The sequence below is a fragment of the Mustela erminea genome, chromosome 9 (assembly GCF_009829155.1).
Source record: "Mustela erminea isolate mMusErm1 chromosome 9, mMusErm1.Pri, whole genome shotgun sequence".
Classification (NCBI taxonomy): domain Eukaryota; kingdom Metazoa; phylum Chordata; class Mammalia; order Carnivora; family Mustelidae; genus Mustela; species Mustela erminea.
This window is the reverse complement of record NC_045622.1, coordinates 44397472-44419121: the sequence shown is the minus strand read 5'-3', so window position 1 is coordinate 44419121 and position 21650 is coordinate 44397472. Positions and strand designations below refer to the sequence as shown.

Genomic DNA, 21650 nt, shown 5'->3' with positions numbered 1-21650 from the left:
GAATTAGGTAAAAGGGCTGTGAAATAGTTAACATCAGACATAATTTGTACAGGTTAAGTATGTGTAACCCTTATTAACGGTAGTATATTATGACACTAATACACTAATATTAGTGTATGTATCCTCAGTTGAATTATTTTAGTAAGCTTTATTAATTTCAAGTGGCAGATCACCAAAGTTACGACATTTTTAAGAATTTAAAAAATAGGGCGCCTGGGTGGCTCAGTGGGTTAAGCCGCTGCCTTCGGCTCAGGTCATGATCTCAGGGTCCTGGGATCGAGGCCCGCATCGGGCTCTCTGCTCAGCAGGGAGCCTGCTTCCCTCTCTCTCTCTGCCTGCCTCTCCATCTACTTGTGATTTCTCTCTGTCAAATAAATAAATAAAATCTTTAAAAAAAAAAAATAAAAAAAAAAAAAAGAATTTAAAAAATAGTATTGCAAATCTTATCAGTGATCGGCTGTGTAATAAGAAATAATGCATCTGAGAATCTGTATTGCTTTTTCATACATGAAGTTTTTATTTTATAAAGGAGTCCCTAATAGAATTCCTTAAAATGCTAAGTTCTCCAGCATAAGCTCTTTGAAATAGTTCCCATATGCATAAAGAAAGCCTTGCCTTCCTCCGTACGCTTAAACTGGCATTATAAGTTTATTCAGGGTTCAGACAAGCTTCTTAATAATTTCTGAGCTCTCTGAAATCAGCTGTGTTATTTCTGCATTCTGTTCTTGATTGTTCTCTTTTTACTTCCACATTATTATTCTAGTCAAGTTTATTCATCTTAAAGGCTTTCAAACCTATAACCTTCCCCCACAATCTGCTCATACTAAAAGATGTCCTCAGATTAAAACTCTTCCATGAAAATGCTTCATTGTGATTTTCCTTTACCTACCAAGGCTTACATTTGAAAATCAACAACTAAGAAGAGCTGATAACTTTTTCTCTTTTCTTGATAATAGCTGGGCCCAGGTATTTCTTTACAAGTCATATAGGTCATGATGCCACACTCTCTAATTATCACAACTCCCCAGCCATACTCTTCCCCTTTTGGGTCAGTAAGTACAAAGATAACCTACAAAGTATAAGAAAATATTTTGCAAATTACGTATCTAATAAGGGATTTATATCAAAAGATGTTAACAATTCAACAGTAAAGACAACCCTTTAAAAAATGGGCAATGGTATTTTTTAAATTTTTATTTATTTATTTTTTAAATTTATTTTCAGTGTTCCAGAATTCATGTTTATGCACCACACCCAGTGCTCCATGTAATATGTGCCCTCCATAATACCCACCACCAGGCTCACCCTTTCAATTTGTAAATGTGGATTCTGTGGAAAAACTTCAGTATCTTGTTCTCCGTCAAATCCCTAAGTATTTGTTATCTCAGGAGCATAACTCCATCAAATTAGGATATTATTTAAAGGAAATTATTGGAGGCAAATAAGCTAAACATATTTTAAGATAACATAAGTACTTTTTTTCCATCTGGAAAGTCTGAGCTCATACTTCATTAGAAAATGTAGCTTCCATTCTTACTTCTCACTGTGCATTGCTTGAGTCCGAACTTTTGTAGTTTTTACTTCTTTAAAGAGGTTTTGAGAGTCCAGAGTAAATGAATGATAAAAGTCCATTTAAGGGGCACCTGGGTGGCTCAGTGGGTTAGGCCTCTGCCTTCCACTCAAGTCATGATTGCAGGGTCCTGGGATTGAGCCCCGCATAGGGCTCTCTGCTGGTCAGGGAGCCTGCTTCCCCCTCTCTCTTTCCCTGCCTCTCTGCCTACTTGTGATCTCTCTCTCTCTGTCAAATAAATAAATAAAAACCTTTTAAAAAAAAAAAAAAAAAGGGGCGCCGGGGTGGGTCAATGGGTTAAGCCACTGCCTTCGGCTCAGGTCATGATCTCAGGGTCCTGGGATCGAGTTCCGCATCGGGCTCTCTGCTCAGCAGGGAGCCTGCTTCCTCCTCTCTCTCTCTCTGCCTGCCTCTCTGCCTACTTGTGATCTCTCTCTGTGTCAAATAAATAAATAAAATATTTTTTAAAAAAAAGTCCATTTAAAATTTTTTTATGTCTTTACTAGATCATGCATTACGATTGTGGAATATCCAGACAGACACTCTGGTGGCAATATTTGGAGGCGTAGAAGGGCACAGAGATGAAGTTCTAAGCGCTGTAAGTTGAAAGGTGCAGGGCAATGACCTTCGGGTGTATAGAGCTCTGAACAATCCCCGTGGAACTCTTACAAGAAAGTATATAGTTTATTTGACATAGCCTGCTAGGCACTCAGTTTATTTACTTGTGATATAACAAGGTTTTTACTTTACAGATGAAGGAATTAAGCAAGTAAGGCTTTTTATGCTTTATCTCTACTTTTGTAATTTATACCAGCGTCTCTATTCTCATGAAAAAATACCATGAACTTGTTCAGTCATACAACACCAAAACAACTCTTGTTTTGTTGGTTTTCAGTTATTAAAGAAAAAGGTTAAGCTAGTTAGCAGTTGAGATCAACTTTCATCTTTTATTTACAGTTGAAATATAAAATCCATTTTTAGAAAGTTGTTTTATTGTGCTAAGTCTTAGATAATTTTTTTCGTGTTATTTTTATATTTATGTATTACTATGTTTATCGATTTAGTGATATGATGTTGGTATTTTTAGTCAGCTAGTATTTTTACATTATTGTAGCTTTTATTGTAGCTTTATTTACTTTCCATTTATAGCTTATGTAGTGGTTTTACAGCTCTTCCATATTAAACTATGCAGGGGGCACCATGTTTTGAAGTCAGTAGCATTTTATTTGGAGGTACTAAGTATTTCTGTTGTTGGAGTTTTTATGCTTTTTTTGAGAATCACACCTACCTTCAGCTACCTTGTCACCTTGGATTTTCTAAAACTTGCAGCAGCATTCTCCCATCTGGTTTTATGTGTTCTAAGAGCCATGACTACCATCCTTTAAGAATTATAAATTAGGGGCGCCTGGGTGGCTCAGTTGGTTAAGCAACTGCCTTTGGCTCAGGTCATGATCCTGGAGTACTGGGATCGGCAGCATCAGGCTCCCTGCTCTGTGGGGCATCTGCTGCTCCTTCTCCCACTCCCCTTGCTTGTGTTCCGTCTTTTCACTGTGTCTCTGTCTGCCAAGTAAATAAACTCTTAAAAAATAAATTGAAGTTAAAACCAATATAACAAGTATTTTGACTTAGATACACAGATAAAGTAAAATTTCACTTGTTCAGGGACTGACTGTATAGTTTATAGCTCTTGATTTCATTGTTTAATCAGGGTTGGACAAAGAACTCTAACAAACTTACTCAGATCTTTGTGTCATAAAATAATTGTTTTACTTCAGTTTACCTTCAGAATCAAGCAAAGAAAATATTTAAAGATAATTGGATAGATAAAACTAAATTCAAACAATTTACTTTCTTTATATTGTGTAAACTCATATACTATAGTCATGACAAATCAGCTAAAACTAAATCTTGAAAAAATAAGTCTTGGAAGTAGTAACAACTGATTTATGGGTTACATAGATAAACTCAGAATGTTTGTGTGTGACTTGAAGAAGATTTTTCATTATGCTGTATATCAGATGAAAATTGGGTAGTGTTGGGGCACCTGGGTGGCTCAGTGGGTTGGGGCCTCTGCCTTTGGTTCGGGTCATGATCCCAGGGTCCCGGGATTGAGCCCCAAGTCGGGTTCTCTGCTCAGTGGGTGCCTGCTTCCCTTCCTCTTTCTGCCTGCCTCTCTGCCTCCTTGTGATCTCTGTCTGTCAAATAAATAAATAAAATCTTTAAAAAAAAGAAAAGGAAAAGAAAATTGGGTAGTCTTAATTTGGGCAGTTTTATATATTTAAACTTTTTTCTGTTTTACATACAGGATTATGATCTTTTGGGTGAAAAAATAATGTCGTGTGGTATGGATCACTCTCTTAAACTTTGGAGGATCAACTCAAAGAGAATGATGAATGCAATTAAGGAATCTTATGATTATAACCCAAATAAAACTAACAGGTAACCATTGTGCTATTGAAAACAATTTGTTTTTTCATGTTGTTGTATAGAGGCATTCTACTTTTTCCAAAATTTTTACATAATGTCCCAACATCGAGTTTAGAAGCCCTTCTTTGAATAAGTTTATATACCATAAGATTTTTAAAATCAAAGCTCTTTATTTTTAGTTTAATGTTTGTGGAAAATCCCCTTTGAATTGTGTTTTTTAGTTTTGTAGCATGTTAAACTTTTATTTAGGTATGCATATGCTTGACTATTTACATTATAACAGTTTTTTTTTTGTTTTTGTTTTTTTTTTTAGATTTTATTTATTTATCAGAGAGAGAGAGGGGAGAGAGAGAGCACAGGCAGACAGAATGGCAGGCAGAGGCAGAGGGAGAAGCAGGCTCCCCTCCGAGCAAGGAGCCTGATGTAGGACTCGATCCCAGGACGCTGGGATCCTGACCTGAGCCGAAGGCAGCTGCTTAACCAACTGAGCCACCCAGGCGTCCCTACATTATAACAGTTTTAAAAGCTGCTTAAAACTTGCTGTGGGGTAGGGTAAAGGACCCTTCAGAATAAGATTACTTGTATTATTTGTGAGCACTTTTAAATTCCAAAGTCTAGATAGTAGATCATGAATTTTTTTTAATGGGCTTTTTGGCTTTATTTTATGGTAATATAATGCTTTCCTTTAAATGATGATCCCTTTTTTAGATGGAGAAAATTCAGAAGCAGGAGCCTTGCTTCATGGGACTGACTATGAATGGGAACTTGCAATTTTCTTAAAATACATATATATGAAGATTTTTATTTTTTTAAATTAATCGCTATATCCAGCATGGGGCTCAAACTTAGAACTCCAAAGATCAAGAGTTGCACATTCCACCTGCTAAGCCAGCCTGATACCCTTTAATATATTTTTGAAATGCTTCAATTCTTAATTCAATAACTGTCTTTTCAGAATCTCATCAGGCTATTAACACTTTCATTGTAACTATGGTATGTCTGTATATTAACTTTGTCCTTCTGTTTTAACAAAAAGCATTTATTTTCTGGTTATCAAACCAGATTATTAATAGGTTATCAGTTAAATTTATAACCAACAAATATTTCAGTGCACTAACATATATATTTGGCTAAAAAAGTAATTAACATAATTATAACAATTAAGAGTTTGTATCAGGTCATTAATAACATTTTAATGTTTTAATAAAGAAAAGCTCCCAGAATTTGAACTGGAAAGAATGTTTGAGATGATTCAGCCCACCATCCTTTTTGCATATGAGAAAAAAGTAAAGAGAGGACATGTGAGTTGCCGAAGACACAACTAATTCTTGGCATCATATCATTCTTCTACAGTTATTTCAGTATAAATCCGAATCACTAGATTAGAAATGTTAGGTATACTTTTAAGTAACTATAGAATTGGTAGCAACTTCTCTGCTTGGTCTTCTCAAAAACATCTTTAAGGAAAAAAATAGCACTGTGTTTTACTTGCCTAAATATGGGAAAAGTCTTTAATGTCAAATTCCTGTCAGATAACATTTTTAGAAATTTTTGCTCAAGGCGGGACTCTCCTCTAAACTTACCTTTAGCAGCCTTTGGAATGATGTCATTGTTCCTAGAAAGGTGACTATCTTTTGAAATAATCTAGATATGTTGATGCTTAAATATAAAGGATTGAATAGATAGTTTAATGTTTTCTGTGAGAATCTTTTAGTGCTGCAGACCTTACTTATCATTGGTTAGGATAGCCAGAATTGAAGTGATTAATTTTGGTCACCATAGTAAGAAAGCTACGGTTCTTATAAATGAAATTTCATAAGATGAAATTGAATTGAGAGCTGATAATGGAAAAAATATAGAAACAAATACATGAAATGAGAGTTCAGTTCTCAATAATGAGAAGCTTTGCAGTTTTCTAGGAACATAAAATTAATAGTCATAAATCTGAAAGTGAAAATGAGTGTGATTCTACATTCTTTTTTCTTTTAACTTTTGACATTTCCATTGCAGGCCATTTATTTCTCAGAAAATTCACTTTCCTGACTTTTCCACCAGAGACATACATAGGAATTATGTCGATTGTGTACGATGGTTAGGTGATTTGATACTTTCCAAGGTATGCTAACTGCTGTTAAGCTGTACTTCTGTTGTTTGTGTTTGTGTGAGTTGGAACCTTGCAGGGAGCACAGTTTTTTTATAGTTTTGGTAAATTGGATGGCAGATGGGAAAGTCCTTTTTTTTTCCTTGAAGTCTCAGATTTGGAAACTTGTTTTAGGCATATAATATCCTGGTGAATTATTATAACTTGTTCTGCAATAAAGGAAAAAATGTTAACTTGTAAGATGAGATTCTTTTCTGATATCCGATGTTATAAAATAACGAATATCTAAAGTCAGTAATGGGTTTTTTATGTTTGTGTCCATTTCAGTAAATTTGTATTTACAAATACAGATAGCTGGAGTTGGCTGTGGCTGCAGTTTGCCAACCCCTGCTCTCTAATGTGTTGATTTTTTTTGCTGATAATTTAGAGTAGTTGTTGGTGATGGTATCTGAACGTTTAGGATTGTCATATTTGGAAAAATTGCTGTCCAGTTTCTTTTCTTGATGTGGATTTCAGGGCATTTCATATTTTCTTGGGCAGAGCCTGACTTGTTTTTTTTCTTGGCTTTACAGGTAGTTTTACCTTTTTTTTTTCTTTTTTTTAACTTTTGATCTTGAAATAATAGATTCTCAGTAAGTTTCAAAGAAAGTACAGAGAGGTCCCATATTGCCGTTCACCCAATTTCTTCTATATACATCTCACATAACTGCAGTATAAAATCAAATTTAGGAAATTGACCTTGTACAATGTGTGCATACAGTTCTATGTTGTCATTTTATTACATGTGAATTTTTCCATTTCAAGAATGTTACAGTATGGGACCTTTAAGATTGTTTTTTTTCCATTCAGTATGCCATCCAAGTTGTTGTGTGTATCAATAGCTTTCCTTTTTTATTGCTGAGTAGTATTCCATGGTATGGATGTGCCACCGTTTATTTAACTATTCATCTATTGTAGGACATTTTGGTCCTTTTGCAGTTTGGAGCTATTACAAATAAAGCTGCTAATAAACAATCGTGTATAGGTTTTTGTGTGGACTTAAGTTTTCATTTCTCTGGGATAAATGCCTAGAATGGCAATTGCTGGGTCATGGTTAAGTTTGTTTAGTTTTTTAAGAAACTGCCAAACTATTTTCCAGAGTGGCCGTGCCATTTTACATTCCCACCAGCAATGTATGAAAGATCCAGTGTCTCCGAATCTTCGCCGGCATTTGGTATTGTCACTATTTTTTATTTTAGCTGTTCTGATAGGTGTGTAGTGATATCTCATCGTGGTCTTAATTTGCATTTCCCTGATGGCTAGTGATGAACATCTTTTTCATATGCTTATTTACCATCCGTATATCCTTTTCGATGATGTCTCTTCATATCTTTTGCTCATTTTCTAATTGGATTGGTTTTGTTTTTTTATTGTTGAGTTTTGAGAGTTCTTAATATATTCTAAATATAAATCCTATGTCAGATACATAGTTTGCAGATATTTTCTTCCAGCCTGTAGCTTGTCTTTTCATCCTCTTAACAGGGTCTTCTGCAGAGCAAATATTTTAATTTTTGTTGAATTTCAGTTTATTGATTTTTGTTTGAAAAAAATTTTATGGATGATGCTTTTGATGTTACATTTAAAAGCTCTTCACGCTCTGGATCCTAAAGGTTTTTTTGTTTTCTTCTGAAAGTGTTCTAGTGTTTTGTTTTGTTAAATGTATGATCTATTTTGAGTTAATTTTTGTATGAGGTTTAGGTGGTAGTTCATTCTTTGCATTTGGATATCCAGTTATTCAGCACCATTTGTTGAAAGACTATTCTTTCTCCTTTGAATTGCTTTTGTACCTTGGTCAAAATTGTTTGGCTTACTTGTGTGAGGCTGTTTCTGGTTTTTCTGTTCTGTTCCCTCTACCACTGCTATATATACACAGTCTTAATTAATGTAGCTCTGTAATAAGTCTTGGAATTGATAAGGTGTTTTCTTCCACTTTATTCTTTTTCAAAATTGTTCTAGCTATTTTGATTCCTCCCTTTCTGTTTAAATTTTAGAATAATCTCGTCTACATTTTATAAAAAATTTTGCTGGAGGTTTTTTGGGCAGGGAAGAGTTTGGTATTTTGTTAAACTTGTATATCAGTTTGATGGGGAATTAATGTCTTTGCTCTGCTCTCTAGTCCATGAACATAGTATGTCTCTCCATTTATTTAGATCTTTGATTTTATTATCAGCATTTTGTAGCTTTTAGCATACAAGTCCTGTACATGCTTTGTTGGATTTATACCTAACTACTGCTCTTTTTTGAGTGATTATAGATGGTATTCCTTATTTCTTTGTGTTTACTGCTAGTTAGTATACAGGAAAGCAATTAATTTTTCATACTGACCTTGAATCCCCTGATTTTTTTTGTCTAGTACTTGGGAGTGTTTATGTAGACCATCATGTCATCTGCACATAGGGACAGTTTTATGTCTTCCTTTCTGGCCTTGCTTTATTTCACTGGCAAAATTCCAGTTCTGTGTTGAATAGTAGTGTTAAGATCAAACAAACATTCCTGACTTACTTCTGGTACTAAAAGGGAAAAATTCTGTCTTTCACAATTATGTATATTAGCTATATGGTTTTTGTAGATGTTTCTATCAAGTTGAGAACTGTCCCTCTTACTAATTAATTTTTTGAGAAGTTTGTCATGAATGGGTGTTGAATTATTTATTCATAGTGTGTGACTTTTTATATATGTTGCTAATAGCTGATAATCTTGTTAAAGATTTGTTTGTATTAATGAGGCTGTGATATGAGTCTGAAGTTTTTTGTAATGTCTTTGTCTGGTTTTGGTATTGATAACACAGGCTTATGGACATGAATTGGCAAGTTTTCCCTCCTATTTTCTGGAGAAATATAGAAATTCTTCATAAATGGTTGTTAGAATACTCTGGTTAAGTCATCTAGGTCTAGATATTTTTGAGAGTTTTAAAGATAAAGATTCCATTTCCTTAGTAGTTAAAAGAGCTTTTCAAATTAACTATTTCATATCGTGTGAGTTGTGGTAGTTTGTGTTGTATGAGGAATTAATTGACTACATCTAAGGTAAAATTGATGTGTAGAGTTGTTTGTAATATTCTCTTACTGTACTTTTGACAACTGTAAGGTCTCTGATAGCCCTGTTTCATTCCTGAGATGGTAGTTAATGTCTTCTCTTTTTTTGTAAGTCTTGGTAAAGGCTCCTCAATTTTTTATCTCTCCTTCCATTTGTTTGCCCTGGGTGTATTTTGCTCTTTTACTAGTTTCTTAAGGTGTGGGAGCTCAGATTATCGAGTTGAGACTTTTCTAAGATAAGTATTAGATGCTATAAATTTTCCTCTCAGCAGTTCTTTAGCTGCATCTCACTAATTTATTTTGTTATTTTTTTGCATCTCACTAATTTAGATATGAATTTTAGTTTCTAGGTGTTGGAGATTTTCTTGTTATCTTTCTCTTAAATGATTCCTAGTTTGACTCTATTGTGCTCAGAGCATATTCTTTGTGATTTGGGTTCTTTTAAACTTTTTTGAGATTTGTTTTATGACACTATCTTGGGTATGTTCTGTGGGAGCTTGAAAGGAGTGTGTAATTCTGTTTGTGTGGAGTGTTCCATAAGTGTCTGTTAGGTACTGTTGGTCGATGTGAGGTTGAATTCTTTATGGCTTCATTGATTTTTCTGTCTACATATTTTTTTTTTACGATTTTATTTATTTATTTGACAGACAGAGATCACAAGTAGGCAGAGAGAGAGAGGAGGAAACAGGCTCCCCGCAGAGCTGAAGAGCCTGATGCGGGGCTCGATCTCATGACCCCAGGATCATGACCTGAGCCAAAGGCAGAGGCCCCAACCCCCTGAGCCACCCAGGCACCCCCTGTTCTATGTATTTTATCAATTGTTGAGAGATGGGGATGTTTGCAGCTGTACTTGTGGATTTTTTTCCCTTTTTGCTTTCAGTTTTATGGTGGTTTGCTTGTTATTGCTGTGTTTTGGTGACTGGAATCTTTTTTTTCTTCTTCTTCTTCTTCTTCTTTTTCTTTTATCTGGGCTTTTCCCCTAATTTCCTATAGGTAATGCAAACATTTTTTTTAAGTAGGTTCTACGTCCAATGTAAAGCTTGAACTCACAAGCCCTAGATCAAGGGTCCCATGTTCTACTGACTAAAGCAGCCAGGTACTTCTATGTGAACAGTTTTTAGAATCCCACTTTTCTTTTTTTTTAGGTTTTTTTATTTGTTAGAGCACACAACAGAGCATAACCTTTGAGGGGAGGGGGGTAAGAGGGAGAGAGAGAAGCAGACTCCCCACTGAGCAGGGAGCCAGACCCGAGATCATGATCTGTGCTGAAGGCAGATGTTTAACCAACTGAGTCACCCAGGTACCTCTGGAATTCCATTTGATTTATCTGTAATACTAAATACATTTTTTTTCTTTTTTAAGATTTTATTTATTAAAAAAAAAAAAAAAGACTTGATTTATTAGAGCACAAGCAGGGTGGAGAGGAAGAAGCAGGATCCCTGTGATCAGGGAGCCTGATGTGAAGCTCAATCCCAGGACCCTGGGATCATGACTTGAGCCAAAGGCAGGTGCTTAACTGATTTGAGTCACCCAGTCTCCTGAAGTACATTTCTTTATATAGCTTTTTAGTTTTTCCTCTAGATGTTATATATGTATATTTATTAAATATTTTGTTACCTTTTGTTATATATATTATGTATCTTTATTAATGCTTTATTTGTAAGAAAGTCACTTTAAGTATAAAATGTGTGTAGATTAAAAGTAAAAAATTGCCAGATTCCCTGGTGGCTCAATCAGTTAAGCATTCGACTCTTGATCTCAGCTCAGGTCTTGATCTCACGGTTGTGAGTTCAAGTCTCGTATTGGACTCCATGGTGAGCATGGAGCCTACTTTAAAAAAAAAAAAAAAAGATAAAAATTGCTCAAAGACATGCCTACTATGCAAACACAAATATAAAAATATATTTAGGTAGCCTCTCTACTGTGTATCAGCATTTTGCCAATCTTACTTTCCTTTATGTTACTTTATCCACCATTTATAGTTTGATTGTCTTGAATATTCCCTTTATAATTGAGAACAACATCAAAAAAAGTTACTATTTTTTTAATGTTACTATTTCTGCTTCAACCATCAAACGTAATTTAAAAACTCAAGAGGAAAAGGAGAGTATCTACTCATTTTTGGTTTTTCCCTTGTTCTTTCTTCCTTTCTGATGTTCAACGATTCCTTCTCATATTATTTTCTTTGTGTTTATAAAACTGCCTGTAACCATTCTTTTAGGAAAGGTCTGCTGGTGACAAATTCTTCATTATTCTTCGTCCTTCATTCCTGAAAGGTATATTCATTCAAAATGGGATTTTACATAGACAGTTAATTTCTTTACACATTTGAAAAAAGTTGTGTTCCTTCTCTCCAGGGTCCGTGGTTTCTGATGATCCCTGCCATCATTGGAATTATTTTTCTCCTAATCATAACGAGTTCTGTCTTACTTGCTTTCAGGGTTTTTTTCTTTGTCTTTTTAGTTTTCAGAAGTTTGAATATGATGTACCTTGATTTCTTTGAATTTATCTTTAGGAGTTCACTCACCTTATATTTGTAATAGATTTATGACTTTTGGAGATAGTTTGCCCCAAATTTGGAAGTTTTACAGCCATTATTCAAATTCGTTTCTAGACCTCTCTTCTCCTTTTGGAACTTTAATGATGTAATGTTAGATCTTTCATTTGACTCCTGGGACTGTCATTTTTTTAGGTTTGTTTCATTTTGTTTGGATTGGGTAGTTTCTGTTTTTCAGATGTTAAATTGACTCTTTCTTTATTGAACCTTTCAGTTGATTTTCTTATTTTGGTTATATTTTTCAATTCTAAATTTTCAATTTGATTCTTTTTATTTCTTTGCTGAGACCTTTTTATTTTAAGTGTGTAATTGCTTATTGAAGCATTTTTTTCATTGAAGCATTTTTATTATGGCTGCTTTAAAATCCTTGTCAGGTAGTTTGAACATCTGCATCTCATTGTTGGCATTTATTGTCTTTTAGCATTAAAGTTGAGATTTTTTCTGAGTCTCGGTGTGACAAGTGAATTTTTTTATTGAGATCTAGGTATTTTGAGTGTTACACTACAAGACTGCATCTTATTTTATTTAGATCTTTTGCAGCAGTCTTCCTCTGACAAATTTTCAGCTGGAGAAGAGGAACACTGCTTCATCATTGGCAAGTGGTGGGGAAGTCGAGATGATGGCGTCTCATTACTGTTCCCAAGTGGTCTCCACTGACACTGAGGGCTGTGGATGATTGTAAACAAGCTGACTCTTGCTGGGCCTCCTCTGATACCACCCTAGGCAAAGAGAAGGAGACCAGAGTTACCTCATTATGATGAGGGGCAGGTAGAGTCAGGAGTAGGGAGGGTTGGGTATGCATTTGAGGTACATAGGTTACCACCTGAGAAGTGCTCCCCACTGGGTCATTGGTGGTTCATGCGAGGATGAGCCTACAGTTTTTTTCTGTGGTGTTTTCCTGGAATAGGATGTTTGAAAATTTTCTCCCCTGCTAGATTGTCACTTTTCTGGTTCTTTGGTTAGAGAGAGCAGGCTTTTGTTGTGGGTGTTTTGTAATTAACCCATGGGTATTGATCGCTGAGCTGCTGCCTTCTCTAGCATCCAGTCTGGGATACATAAATTAGGCAAAAGAGAACCAAGGAACTCAGCATCCTTCATGTCCCAAGGTTCCTAACCAGTCTGCCTTTTCTCTACCTTTCAAAGTCTTATGTTTGCTTTCTATTTGATACTTAGTCTTTTAAGCTATAGTGAGGATAAATGGAGAAAAGTACACCTACCCCATCGTTTTGGAAGTAGAAGTAAAAAGGCACTAACTCTAAAATTTCTTTTCTTAGACCTTCGTCAGACGATAGGAAGGGATTTCTGCATTTTAGGTTTCAGGAAGCTGACCTGAATGAAATATATTGGTGGTCACAAATCTATTTCTGCATCAGAATCACTAGGAGAACATTGTAAAAATAGATTCTTAGGCCTCAGTCCCAGAGATTCTAAATCTGGCAAAAGGACCTGGGAATTTGTAATTTTAAAAAGCTCTCTAGATGACTTTTTTAAAGATTTCATCTATTTATTTGACAGACAGAGATCACAAGTAGACAGGCAGACGGGAGGCCGGGGAGCAGGCTCGCCGCTGAGCAGAGAGCCCAGTGCGGGGCTCAATCCCAGGACCCTGAGACATGACCTGAGCTGAAGGCAGAGGCTTAACCCACTGAGCCACCTAGGCATCCATCAAGATGATTTTCAAATGCAGTCATCCATTATAATGAGGAACTTCTCTTTACCTCAAGTTTTAGTTCATGAGGGGACTCGACTAATAAAGAATCCTTTACCAGTGTAATTGGTGCAAGGCACTTGAAGAACTCTGTCACAGTTGTTCTGCTTCGGCCTTCCCTTGTAGAGATTCTGATTCAGTAGGGTTGGGACCAGGATGAGTTTTTTGAGGGAAGTCTATGGGCTATCAGTCCAGTTGTGCATTTAGTTAGGTTATCAAAGTAGGTGATCTCTAATCTAAGGTACTTTTAAAAAAACTTATGTATCAGATATATAGCCCTGGGATTTTATATAATCTAAAAAAGGCAGAGAAAGAAAAAAGTTGGGGTACTGTCTCCTCCCTAATCTTCCCTGCTGTTAAACTGTTCATAAGTCAGTGAACCAGACACAGCTGGGGACCAAACCAGAATTGCCTGGACTGTGTGTCCTGTAACACTCCAGCAGACACTCTTTCCCTACACAGGCATTTCTCAGTTCAGTTTCTGTTGAGGTAATTGGGCTAGATCTTTTTTTTTTTTTTTAATGGGAGGGGCCATCCTGTACATTGTAGGATGCTCAGCAGCGTCTTTCCTTGTCCACCCACCAAAGGCCAGGGACATTGCCAAATGTCCCTCATTATCACACCACTGGCCTTTAATATAAATAGTGCCCACCATGTTGCAGTTTTTCTTCCATTGTAATCCTTATCACTTGCTGCTTAACGAGAATGTGTGCAAAGATAATGATATAGAACGAGGAAGATGTAACTTAGTCTAGTTCAGTCCTATGCCCATATCAGTGTCTTGATGTTAAAACTACTGCGTTTATTGCCTTCTATATAATCTGATCTCTAAGGCCTCTAAGCGGGGGCCATATTGAAGAGCCATGCATTTGTACAGAGTTTTTGTAATTTTACTTTCGTTATAGGACACTCAAGTCTGGATGCCACAGTATCTAGAGCTGAATTTGGTTTGGAAGAGAAATTGTGACTTCAAAATGAATACTCCAGATAACATAATGCTTTTGAATATTGTTAAATTCTGTTCTAATATGACTTCTTGTCCTCAAGTGTGGACATTGACTCTGTAAATATAAATGAATGTATATCACTGTATTTAGTAGTTGGGTAACCAGGTTTTAAGACTGTCAATTCTAAAAAGATAATAAAGAAGGGCTTTGTTTGTAATATTTAAAATTCAGTTTTGTATGTAACATTTCTTGTTTTCTCATTTCTCTCTTTTAAAGTCTTGTGAAAATGCTATTGTTTGCTGGAAACCTGGGAAAATGGAAGATGATATAGATAAAATTAAACCCAGTGAGTCTAATGTGACTATTCTTGGGCGATTCGATTACAGCCAGTGTGACATTTGGTACATGAGGTTTTCTATGGATTTCTGGCAAAAGGTAGCAGCATATTTTTACATTTTAAACTTAAGACCATTGAAAATTTCACTTTTCTCTGTTGTGCATCCATCTTCAGTTTCCTCTAAGAATCTACCTTGATCTTTTGTATTGATTACTTTGGCAACTGATATTATTTATTCTATCTTTGTGGTTCTGCTCACCATCTGCAATGTTTATTTTAAAATGTAGTTAACAGGTGTCAGTGGTGGCAGTGAGGTGCTTACTTTCCATAACATCTGTTACTAAGATTTAATGTTTTGGTGATTAGAGTGTTAAACTTTTTTTTTTTTTTTTAAGATTTTATTTATTTATCAGAGAGAGAGAGAGGGAGAGCGAGCGAGCACAGGCAGAGGCAGAGGGAGAAGCAGGCTCCCCGCTGAGCAAGGAGCCCGATGTGAGACTCGATCCCGGGACACTGGGATCATGACCTGAGCCAAAGGCAGCTGCTCAACCAACTGAGCCACCCAGGCGTCCCAGGAGTGTTAAACTTTTTAAGTAGATTTTTTTATATAAAAGCTTGGAGAAAAATCAGCATCGAAGGTGGGACCAAGTAATAGTTATCTAAAATTTTAAAGAGAATTGTGTTAGGAATTTGTAGTAACAAATTATTTGGGTATTTATTTCTCAGAAGACTGGAGAAGCTCTCTGTAGCTGTTGCTATAATTCTTTAAGGCAGAATAAAGAGTACATGCTAACTATGTAAATGGTAAAGTCCTTCATAAATTTGCAAAATGCCTTCTAATTTACTCAGGACACCTCTGAAGTATTAGTTGCTATTATCCCCATTTACAAATCAGAAATACAGGGTGCAAAGAACTAATCATGAGCATAGCCATAGGATAAAGCTGAGGTTTTTCTGAAATATGAACATGTCTTAAGAATGCTTGAAGGCCCTGTAGCCTATTTAATAATTTGAATTTTTTAAAAATATGTTTATACAGATGCTTGCATTGGGCAATCAGGTTGGCAAACTTTATGTTTGGGATTTAGAAGTAGAAGATCCTCATAAAGCCAAGTAAGTATTTAGACTATGTACTAATAGGGGCACCTGGGTGGCTCAATTGGTTAAGCATCTGCCTTCAGCTCAGACCATAATCCCAGAGTGCTGGGATAGAGTCCTCAGGCTCCCTGCTCTGTGGGGAGTCTGGTACTCCTTTGACATGCCCCCCTCCCCTGCTTGTGTGCATTCTCTCTCTGGGAAAAATAAAGTGGTTTTTTTTGTTTTGTTTTGTTTTTTAAAGATTTTATATATTTGTCAGAGAGAGATTGAGAGCTAGCATCAGCAGGCGGGGTGGCAGGTAGAGGGATAAGCAGGCTCCCCACCGACCAAGGAGCCCGGTGCAGGATTCAATCCCAGGAACCTAGGATCGTGACCAAAGACGAAAACAGATGCTCAACCAACTGAGCCACCCAGGCGTCCCTTTACTGATAATTTCTGCCTTTTTACTCAAATGCCAATAGATAGGAAGTAATTAATACTTAAAGTACCATTCTTAAATCATTTTTAACATTTACATGACTCAGTTATTTTTAAATACTTTGTGTTCTCATAATGACTATTTATCATAAGTACTGTGGTGACAAATTACTTTTTTTTAAATTAAAAATATACCCAAGTTTTATGAAATTAGAGATTGAGCTCTTAGTGATGTTTTAAATGCTTTCCATATGACTTGGAACATCTATTTGTTTTCTAATTCACTGGTTTAATTTGATACAACATTTTTTATGAATGGCATTTAAACTATTGTTTTGTTTTTTTTCTAGATGTACAACACTGACTCATCATAAATGTGGTGCTGCTATTAGACAAACCAGTTTTAGCAGGGATAGCAGTATTCTTATAGCTGTTTGTGATGATGCCAGTATTTGGCGCTGGGACCGACTTCGATAAAATACTTTTTCTTAATCAAAATTAGAGCGTGTTTTCTGTGTATAATAGAATTACTGTATCTTGCTAGTAAGGGCACATAGAGCATTTAGAGTTGTCTTTCAGCATTCAATCAGGCTGAGCTGAATGTAGTGATGTTTACATTGTTTACATTCTTTGTACTGTCTCCTGCTCAGACTCTACTGCTTTTAATAAAAATTTATTTTTGTAAAGCTGTGTGTTAGTCTGTTTTCATTGTGAGAAAAAGAAATGTACACCCTTTTTTGTAATGATCATTTTTGTAGTTCTTTTAACTAAAGAAAGCTCTATAATGTGATTAAGTTAAGTTCTAGAACTAAGCAGAATTTAATTCTGCAACTATGAGCTGAGCTAAGTAACTTAACATCTACGTCAGTTTCCTCCTGTGTGAAACAGAGATAAGAATACCTACCTTATAGGGATTTTAAGGATCAAATGATCAAAGTGAAACAGCTGGAACAGTACTTGACATACACTAAACCCTAAATATTGTTACTTATTTTTACTGGAAAGTGTATTAACTATGTCTTTTATTTCTTATTTCTTCTGTAATAACTTCATAGTAATTATGTTTAAAATTCTATAGATTTTCCATTTCTTTTTTTATTTCTTTTCATTTTTCCATTTCTTCGTGTCTTCCTCAATTTCTTGAGTACTTTATAGTTTTCTGAGTACAGATCCTTTGCCTCTTTGGTTAGATTTATTCCTAGGTATCTTATGGGTTTTGATGCAATTATAAATGGGATCAACTTCTTAATTTCTCTTTCTTCTGTCTTGTTGGTGTGTAGAAATGAAACTGATTTCTGTGCATTGATTTTACATCTTTCCACTTCACTGAATTCCTGTATGAGTTCTAACAGTTTTGGGGTGAAGCCTTTTGGGTTTTCTGTATAAAGTATCATATCATCTGCAAAGAGTGAGAGTTTAACTTCTTTGCTGATTCATATGCCTTCTATTTCTTTTTATTGTCTGATTGCTGAGGCTAGGACTTCTACTACTATGTTAAACAAAAGTGGTGAGAGTGGATGTTCCTGTTGCACTATTGACCTTAGGGAAAAAACTCTCAGTTTTTCCTCATTGAGAATGATATTTGCTGTGGGTTTTTCATAGGTGCAAGCCTCTTGCTTAAAAAGCAGGGAAAAGGGGCACCTGGGTGGCTCAGTAGGTTAAGCCTCTGCCTCAGCTCAGGTCATGGTCTCAGGGGTCTGGGATTGAGCCCTGCATGGGGCTCTCTGCTTAGCGGGGAGTCTTCTTGCCTCCTCTCCTCTGCCTGCCTCTTTGCCTACTTGTGATCCCTGTCAAACAAATAAGTAAAATCTTAAAAAACAAACAAAAAAAAACCCAAGTTCTGGTTCAAACTGAAACCACAGCTTCTTGGGGTTGTCAGGACCGCTGTCTACTCAATTTTAGATGAAACACGCTTGCACTCATTTTGAATCTAATAATGGAATTCTTTGCTCATAAAGAACTGAAAATGCTACATATGAATAGAGAGGCAAGGAATGGTAGACAGATACGCGTATTGCATGAATTCCCTCTTTACATACATGCTGTCTTGTTCCACTGGACTTAAAAAATGCAAGTTCAAAGAAAAGAATGTCGAGATGGGAACAGAGGAGGCATTAAACTACACATGGGGGGGCCCCTGGGTGGCTCAGTGTGTTAAGCCTCTGCCTTCGGCGCAGATCATGGTCTTAGGGTCTTGGGATCAGGCTTTCTGCTTGGCGGGGAGCCTGCTTCCCCCTCTCTGTCTGCCTCTCTGCCTACTGGTGATCTCTCATCTGTCAAACAAATAAATAAAATCTTTAAAAAATATAAAATTTAAAAAAAAAATAAACTACGCGTGGGTTCTTTCTGAACTCAGTCCCCTCTACTGCTTACTGCATTGATCACACACCTGTGAAGCTGATCCTGTCGGGCTGATCTGAGGTCCTGTGCCCCACTTTTCTAGGAAGCTCCTTTGGGTACTAACCACTCTGTAAGTAGGTTCTCATTTTTTTTTTTCTTAACTATTTAGTCTTGTTATTATCTCTTTCTGGCTCTATCTTGGTCTTCTTTGGTCCTTTCAAGTAAAATGAATAGAATGATTTTCCACCTTCTTCCCTTCTCCCCACATTTGCCCTCAAAAGAAAAATAACAAATTCAGCTATAGGAAAGAAGGCAGAGACTGGGAGCCATATTGTGCTCTGTGAGCAGGGACCCGAGTTTACAGAAATCTATGATGCAGAGTAGATGGCTGCTGCTGCAGAGATGACAAGTACAATGGAGTCTTGGGGTCTTTAGAAGGAAAACAAAATGGGCTACGAAAGGACTGGGATGTGATTTTAGGTGTATCATCCTACAGAATATTAGAAAGGGGCTGGATAGAAATTAAATGATTTTAAAGTTGTTGTTTCCTAAGAAAATGCCTGAGAAGGGCAGAGGTATAAAGAACTTGTGGTCCAGTTGTCCAAAAGTGCTCAAAGAATTAAAACTCTCACTTGAAGCAAAGGCGATAGACATTCTGCTTAATCGCTTCATCTAGGATCATCTAGTAATTTTATTTTTTAAAAAAAAAGATTTTATTTGTCAGAGAGTGAGAGGCAGGAAGAGGGAGAAGCAGGCCACCCGCTGAGCAAGGAACCTGATGCACGACTTGATCTCAGGACCCTGGGATCATGACCTGAGCAGAAGGCAGACGCTTAACAACTTGAGCCACCCAGGTGCCCCTATAGTCTATTTCTTACTGTGGGTTTCATTAAAAAATTTTTTTTAAACTACTGTCCTAGGGAATGCCTGGGGGACACAGACAGTTAAGCATCTGCCTTTGGCTCAGGTCATGATCCCAGGGTCCTGGGATCAAGCCTCACCTTGGGCTCCTTGCTGGGCAGGAAGCCTGCTTCTCCCTCTCCCACTTCCACTGTGTTTTCTCTCGCTGTGTGTCTCACTGTCAAATAAATAAATAAAATCCTTTAAAAAATAGACTATAATATCCCAATCACACAAATATATATATACATATATATGTACATATGTGTGTGTATGTGTATATATATGTGTGTGTGTATATATATATACACGTGTGTGTATATATATATATATATCACTAAAACAAAAGTTCTGTGAAAGAGTGCACTTACCATGTAAAACCAAGGAAATTGGGAGCAAGACTCATATTAGGGGTTCCTGACTGGCTCAGTCAGTAAAGCATGAACTCTTGGTCTCAGGATCATGAGTGCAAGCCTCGTGCTGGATATAGAGCTTAGCTTAAAATGAAAAAAAAAAAAAAAGTGCTAGATGATCTGTTTAGCCATAAAATATAGCTCTAACACTATAAAATTTGTAACTTCGCCTACTTTCATTTGTTACCTGTGGGTTTCCCCTGTTAGGTAAAAAATGACTATCATTTTGTTATTGAACTGATGGATTTCTGTATTCTTGGTATTTTGTGGGTTTTTCTGATACAGAACAAAACTTTAGATGAATGAAAGATTCATTTCACTTTCCCTGCTTCAGTTACCCCAGACTGATGTGAAATTTGACAAGTTGGGTGATTTCTGTTACATTGTGTGCAATGAGTTGAAGGAGTGTGTATGTGTTTAATTCTAAAACCATTACATTGTAGGTTGTCAGAAAGTCATTGATTTTGAGTATTGGCCATTATTTGATTTCTTTTTATATGAGGCTTTAAAACTAAAATTTTTAGAATTTAAGCTGCTAAAATTTTGTATAAAAAAATTTTTAAAAGATTTTATTTATTTATTTATTTGACAGAGATCACAATTGGGCAGAGAGGCAGGAGAGAGAGAGAGCAGAGAGCCTGATGTGGGGCTCGATCCGAAGGCCTTGGGATCATAACCTGAGCCCAAGGCAGAGGTTTTAACCCACTGAGCCACCCAGATGCCCTTGTATAAAATTTTTTGTCAGGTTGTTTTCTTTGAAGTTTCAGGATGATTGGTTACTACAACTTCAGATGTCATTTTCAGTTACGTCTGTGTACAGAATGAAAAAATGATCATCTCTTCATGTGATTATCTTAAGACAGAGAAACCTGTCCCAGCAACCACCAGCAGATTTCCTTTCAGGTTTCACTGATCGGAACTGGGTTATGGGATTGATTCTAAACCACTTACTGCAAAGGGGCAGGAAAATAGTTAGATTAAGCAGGGCCTCCTCTGGGGCTCTGAGCCTCCTGGGGAAGGGATGCATTCCTGAACAAAAATGGGGTTCTGTTAAAGAAGGGTGAAATGAATGTTAAATAGATAACTACCAGTAATTGTTACAGGGAAGGAAAATTAATGAATAAAATGCAATCACAAATTGTGAATGAACTACATGGAAGCTAGCTTTTGCTGCACAGCAAAACATTTCAAATTTTATTTAACTTATGATTCTATTTTGGCTGATCATGGCCAAGAAGTTCTGGTCTTGACTGGGTTCATTAATTTCTGGTCTGCCTCAAATCAGCTTTGTAGCTCTGTTCCTAAGGTTTGATTGGTTGTTGGCAGAGGCAGGGGGTGCCAGGTGCCTTTCATTATCCAGCAAACTATCCTTGGCTTGTTCCTTTGTTAGCTTGGCAAAGTTCCAAGAACTAGAACAGATGCTTGCAAATATTTTTGAGGTCTAGGCTTGGAACTGGCACATAACTTCTGCATTCTTTCCATCAAATCAGGTAAAAAGTCCAGGAGGGTGAAGAAATAGATACCATCTTTGCATGTCAAAAGATGCAAAGTCTCATGCTGCAAATTCCTAGACACAGGGAGAAGAAGAATTTGTGCTTTTTTTGGCATCTGCTATCTGTGATAAGACAGGCAACGGGAAGGCCACTCAGATCTCCTTTCAAGAGAGCTATCAAATCATCAATATGTCTCTGAGCTGAAATTCTTATACTGGTGTGATTTTTACTGATGATTTCCTGATAGGGTTTGTTTTAGGCATCCAAA

At 36.4% G+C, this 21650-nt stretch overlaps 1 protein-coding gene across 2 annotated transcripts in view; it reads left to right on the top strand.

The window, feature by feature from the left end:
* EED (embryonic ectoderm development) overlaps nt 1–16734 on the top strand; it is a 30606-nt gene extending 13872 nt beyond the window's left edge. Inside the window, exons 7-13 of one of the 2 annotated variants that reach the window (XM_032357207.1) lie at nt 2077–2168; nt 3876–4009; nt 6008–6113; nt 7237–7311; nt 14661–14819; nt 15761–15834; nt 16587–16734. In XM_032357207.1, coding sequence (XP_032213098.1) covers nt 2077–2168; nt 3876–4009; nt 6008–6113; nt 7237–7311; nt 14661–14819; nt 15761–15834; nt 16587–16713 — 767 coding nt within the window. In that variant the 3' untranslated portion in view covers nt 16714–16734. The remainder of the gene's footprint in view (nt 1–2076; nt 2169–3875; nt 4010–6007; nt 6114–7236; nt 7312–14660; nt 14820–15760; nt 15835–16586) is intronic. The other variant, XM_032357208.1, reaches the window with a different exon arrangement.
* Nucleotides 16735–21650: the final 4916 nt, after the last annotated feature.